This window comes from Mandrillus leucophaeus, unplaced genomic scaffold, assembly GCF_000951045.1.
Source record: "Mandrillus leucophaeus isolate KB7577 unplaced genomic scaffold, Mleu.le_1.0 Scaffold565, whole genome shotgun sequence".
NCBI lineage: Eukaryota > Metazoa > Chordata > Mammalia > Primates > Cercopithecidae > Mandrillus > Mandrillus leucophaeus.
In genome coordinates this window covers 406,804-412,735 of record NW_012106086.1, presented here as the reverse complement: position 1 = coordinate 412,735, position 5,932 = coordinate 406,804, and the positions used below count along the sequence as shown (strand labels likewise).

Here is a 5,932-nt window from a genome sequence, read left to right as displayed (position 1 = left end):
AAATTTATAGGAGTAAATTATATGTATGCATTTGATGTCTCATTTATTCATATGGAAAATAATTGGAGATTCGTTACTATAAAGTTGCTTTAAAAAGTAATCTGGCTTTATATATTGTACACTATTAGATGTGTTTACATCCAATTTTGTGCTAAATTTTCTTTGAGGTTCTTTTAAAGCTATTTTGCATTTAAACATTTAGTTTTGCTATCTGCCTACTCATATGTTCTCACCTTTAAACTCCATAATAGAGATAACCATGGAGTGTTTTCCACACTGAAAGTAGTACATAAACTGCAGGGGTTGTATTATATAATGTTTAGCATCTCTTCTAACTCTGTCATTCTATGGTTCAATCAACATTTTAAAACTTTGAGTGGGGGCAGGGGTTAACTTGTATTCAGGTTAACTTTAAAAAACATAGCTGCACTTTTGTACTATGAGCTATTGCTTAACTTACATAGCTTTTATTCTATTTTTTTTCTTTTTGTAAATTTCTCTCATGAAATTTTTTTTCAAAATGTAATGAATGGAGTTTGTTGCCATGTCAGTACTGCAAAACTCTATACTTAAACTAAAAGTATAATGAACATTTGTAATTCAAGCTCATTGTTATTAGAAATATATTTGGTTATAAAAGTTCTTAATGACCTTCACAGTGAAGTGACTCTGGATTATACTGTCATCAGTAACATTAAGATTCCTACAGTCTCACTGCCTTGACCTCTCTCCTTTGTGCTCCAGAAAACAATAATTGAAAGTCTCTTTCTCTGACGTGTAATGCGGCAACTATTCAAATAACTCTTATGATGATGTCAGTATTCTAAACAGCCTTCTTTCATGTTCTCTGTACAAAGGGAAACTTATTCACTGAAATAAGTTTATATTAAGTTAAATATTGAAATATTTGGAGTGATTGGTAACTCTTGAGCTGGCAGTCTTCTGGTACTCTGTCAGCTCCTTCAGGTAGCCAGCCTTGTGCATCTTTACCCATGATCTCAAGATATTCCCACCCTCCTGGCAAAAAAAGATGGCCAGTATGCCTGTGAGTTGAAGTGTGTTTTTGTTTTTTTAACTGTTTGCTAAGAGCTTAGTAAAAAATGAGTCCCTTGCTATGTATTGAGGAGAAGTTGAGTAAGTGTATCTTTGAAACTCTTCCTTTGCCAACCTGTTTGTTTACAATATAGGGTATGTTTATATGAAGTCAAAGAATGTACATAACTCATATCCAAGGCACTCCTTGCCTGGCATCAGAATACCTAGAAAGGTAAATTAGTAATGAGAAGATTTCTAGTGAGTATATCATCAGATGAAAGTAAAACTGAGAAATTTGAAGTCTGATGAGTTTTCCTGACCACAAATTAGACTGCATCACTCCTATTGACTACATGGCTGTATACCTGAATCAGTGGTTCTCTCCTGGACAGTGCTGAAGGGCCTGGCACATCCTGCTTCCTGGGTATCCCTTTCCTTTGTTCACATTGACCATCTTCCTTCTTATCAGTAGTCTGTCCCCAGATATATACAATACATTTGGCTCTGTTCCAGTTTATAACTTCATTCTAGTCTTGCCTCCTTGAGATTATATACCAAGGTAAACTTCATTAAAATTTGGGTGCGAGATGGTTAATCAAACCATAATTTTGGATTTTATCAGTGTGGTTCTCAAGGAGTAATCATATTTCTCTCATTTACAAGTTCTTGAGGGCCATCTCACTATTGTTGCTATGAAACATCTGTCAATTCATAAAGAGTCCTTGTGTTGACAGACTTTAGGTCATGCACAGATGGTAGCATTTAGATTTGGATGATATTATATAGGCTCATTGTCAATTAGGATTAAAAAGAAGGTTCCAATAGTTACAAAACATGACAGCAGGGTAAAAAGAACTTAATCTAAATGTAATTAACGTATGCCCCAAGAGTATTTTAATTTTAATTCTAGTTATGTCAAAATCACGTGATTTATTACTGTTAGATTTGTTATTCCAGGTTATATATGTATTGTATTTTCAGGAAGTTTCTGCTGATCCTACTGCCACACTCACAGCAGCAGAAGAAAGAAAGGAGAAGGTGCCAAGTCCACACCTCAGTCACCTGGTGGTTTTGACATCTGGGGATACATTGTATGGGTTGGCAGAAAGAGTTGTAGCCACAGAATCCTTGTAAGTTGTTCAAAACAGTTGCATTGCCATTAAATATTTAAGAAAGTTTATAAAAGTAAGCATTGTTTAATTAGACTTCTAGTTAGCTGCATACATCTACCACTTCTAAATGTCACTTATATGTTTCTGACAGGTATATTCTAACACAGATTACCAATTGATTTTTTAAACTGCATGGTTGGTTTTCAGTTATAGAAATGGAAAGAAGGAAATCTTTTAATTTTCAGTCTTTAACAACATGATCCACGCTTTAAGTATAGCTTTAGGAAGCGTTATACTATGCTTCATATTTTCCTATTGATGACTCATGATCCTAGGAGAAGCTGTAATTGCATTGTCAGTTTAGTGCTAAGTATAATTGACCCTTGACATCAATAAGAATGCTTCCTGACCTTTATAAATCCCCAGAGTTATTAATACAATTAACGCATATAACTTCTGCATTTCTATAAAATGTAGTCCAATATAACGTAAGAGTTTTTGCATTAATAACAAAAAGCAGAAAAAGACAGTGCCTGGATGCAGCGCATCTGCAGGCAGTAGTCCAGGCTCCTTCACCAGCCCACTGACTCCCATTCCTGTATCCAGCCTCTGGCACCTGTCGTTCATTTGTGATACTTAGCCAAGTTACAGTTTGCTGCCTATTAGAAATGTTGGGGTTACTTCTGAAAAGTGTCAGATATTAAAAGTGTCAGATATTAAATCTGAGATTTCAAGAGTCTGTTGTATATAACTGAATGAGATCTTTAAAAGAAATCCTTTAAAAAATACCCTTGTGTTCTTTTTTCAACCTGCTACTCTGGGCTCACATCTTACATTTGAAGCACATGACCCTACACCTCATCGTAAGCTGCTTGGCTCCTTTGAAGTTGCTTTTCTTTCTCTTAAACTTCCATTCTGTCATAAACTCAGCATTATTTATTGTGTAGATTATAAATGAACATGTCAAGTGGTATTACAGGGTCATCCACTAAAGTGGAAAGTAATTTTTATTGTTAAAGTTTTGCTCAGAAATGTTAAAAAAATACTTATATGAAAACATGACAGGCTCTAAATCCTACACAATTTGTTTACACAGTGGGTTATTTATTCCCTTTAGGGTATTCTTGGCTGAACAGTTTGAGTTCCTTCAGCCGCATCTGGATGCTGTGATGCCTGCAGTCAAAAAGCCCTTTCTTCAGCAGTTCTATTCTCAGGTCAGATATCGTCTTGTATGTCATTTCAACTGTGAGCAAGATAGGACACAGATTATTTAGATTTGTTTGTTTGTTTGTTTAACTAGAAGTCAGTCTTGAAAACCCAGGAGAGCCAGATAGAGTGTTGATTTATTCACTCATGAATTCCTGTGTTAAATACATACTATTGAGCACCTCATGTAACTTTTAGACTAGTGAGAGAGAAAGCACCAGTTAAAACTATTAAAATAAAGCATGATAAGTACTGTGGTAAGGGGAAAGTGCCATGAGGGTATTTAACCCAGAGTGGAGGACAGGAGAGGCTCTGGGTGGGAGAAGGTTATCTAGAAAGGCTGTCTAGAGGAAGTAATGTTTAAACTGGACCAGCAAGGTAGAGAGGGTGAATGAGGGATGGGTTCTAGACAAAGGGAATGGCATATGTGAAGACCCGTGAGAAAGAGCATGGTGCATGCGAACAGCTGAGGAAAGCTCGTTGGAGTAGGGAGGAGGTCTGGGAATGAGAAAGATGGCTGGGGCAATCAGCAGGAGCCACTGGCATATAAAGCACCCTGCTTCAGGAGTTGGACTTCATTTGGAGGGCATGGAAGCTCCTGGAGGGTTTGAAACAGGTGAGTGGCATGGCTGGATTTGTGTTTTAGAAAGAGTTTTCTGGGGGCATTGTGAAGAAGGAACTGTAGACGGCAGTCCTAGAGACAGGAAAACTAATTTGAAGGCTGCTACAGTATTGCAGGGGAGAGATGGTGGAATCCTGACATCATGTAGTGGGAGTGGAAATGGAGAGAAGTAGAAGAATTTGAGAAGTAATTGCTAGGCTCCAATGAAGAGCCCTAGTTCTTTTACAGTTGCAGTGTCAATGGCTTCAAGTTTATTGAATGTCTCAAAATTATGTTTTGAGTAAGGCCTTTGCCTTCACTCAAATATTTAAAACATTTTTGTAATTTAAATCTCCAAATATACAGTGTTTTATTTTCAGATATGATATATACTGGAAACAGGGGCAAGTATTCTTTATCAATATGATACTTTTAGAAAATAATTGTTTCCATTTCTGTGAAATTTATTTCAGACAGTCTCAACTGCCAGTGAACTACGCAAACCAATTTACTGGATTGTGGCTGGTAAAGCCCTTGATTATGAACAGATGCTGCTCCTCATGGCTAATGTGAAATGGGATGTAAAAGAAATTATGTCACAGCACAACATATATGTAGATGCACTATTAAAGGCAAGTGTTCTGGGAAACACCTTTGCTAAAGATCAATCTACTAAGAGAAGTGTTCCTTTATTGCAGTTGCTCTAAAATAGTAAGATTATAGTTATTACCACATTTCTAGCATTATGGTATTAAAGACCCTGAATTGAAATAGGCTTATTTTCTGAATTTGTCTTCTATTAGATCTAAGAATACATCATAGACTTTTTTAGCTTTGTTCACTAGTTTCCCATTTTGAATTGTTGTATGTCGTGGCTGACTTTCATATTATGTAATCTCAGTAGCCATCACTATAATGACAAGAAGATATTTCAGTTTAATTAGAAATTATTTCTGTAGTTTAGCATAATATTCATTAGCAAGAGACCATGCCTCTGATTATTCCGAGTAGAAAATCACACTACTTTTGCAGTGTGTCATACAAACACCTCTTTGGAGTCAGTGACCTGTGTGTATACGTTTCCTGGAAAGAATTGTGGTTTTTTTTTTTCACTTATGCATGAATAGATACCTGTAGATCACCTGGCATGTGCCACACACTGATAGAAGTGCTGGCAGTATAGCTGTGAATTCGGGAACTTATGTGCCCTCAAGGAATTTACATGCCAGGGCAGAGATAGCAGTAAAGAGATAAATTGAGATATAATGTCAGATGATGAATAATGCTGTGAAAAAAACCAAAATCATCTGAAGAGAGACAAAGAATGACAGGATGTGGGTGGAAGAGGAAGACCATGTATTTGTCATGCTCGGAGAAGGACCCTGATAAGGTGAGACTGGAGATGAGGCCTGCGGGAAGTAAGGAAATAAGGTGTGGAAAGAGCATCTGAGAAAATGAAAGTAACTTTCAGAAAAAATTTTTTCATTTTTGTAACTGAAAAGAAAAATGTCCCTTCTTAACCTCCTCACTTTAATCTCATTTACACAATCATTCTTACCTGCTTAGACCAAGTCAACAGATAAGAGCCTAGGACATCTGAGAACCAATGAACAGAACCGTAGATTTAAAATGGAGATGGTAATGGAGTTTCTTCAGTCACCAACTCCCAGCAATTTATGGTCCCCTTCGGAGGCCTAGGTTGAAGACCGTGAGGCTGTCTCCAGACTCCGGGACTAATCATGCCAACATCAGTAAGCAATTGCTAGGAGTTTCCATAGAGATCTTAGCGTGGAGTGACACCAAGGGTGCTCTATATTTTCCACTCTGGAATTCAGAGATTATTGACCTTGAAAGATAATCAAAGCAATAACTTGGTTTCTAGAGCACCCAGGAGATTTCAATTGCAAATTTTCATTTGGAATGTAAAAGACAAATGTGATTTATAAATAATGATACCCCCTTTTTTTTTTTTTTTTTT

General features: G+C 36.6%; 1 protein-coding gene across 2 annotated transcripts in view; it reads left to right on the top strand.

Annotated features, from left to right (window-relative positions):
* The window catches only part of CCDC132 (coiled-coil domain containing 132), a 130,228-nt gene that overhangs the window by 111,948 nt on the left and 12,348 nt on the right, over positions 1–5,932 (top strand). For both annotated transcript variants that reach the window (XM_011998265.1, XM_011998266.1), the window contains 3 exons: positions 2,017–2,165; positions 3,265–3,361; positions 4,428–4,586. In XM_011998265.1, the coding sequence (XP_011853655.1) occupies positions 2,017–2,165; positions 3,265–3,361; positions 4,428–4,586 (405 nt within the window). The remainder of the gene's footprint in view (positions 1–2,016; positions 2,166–3,264; positions 3,362–4,427; positions 4,587–5,932) is intronic.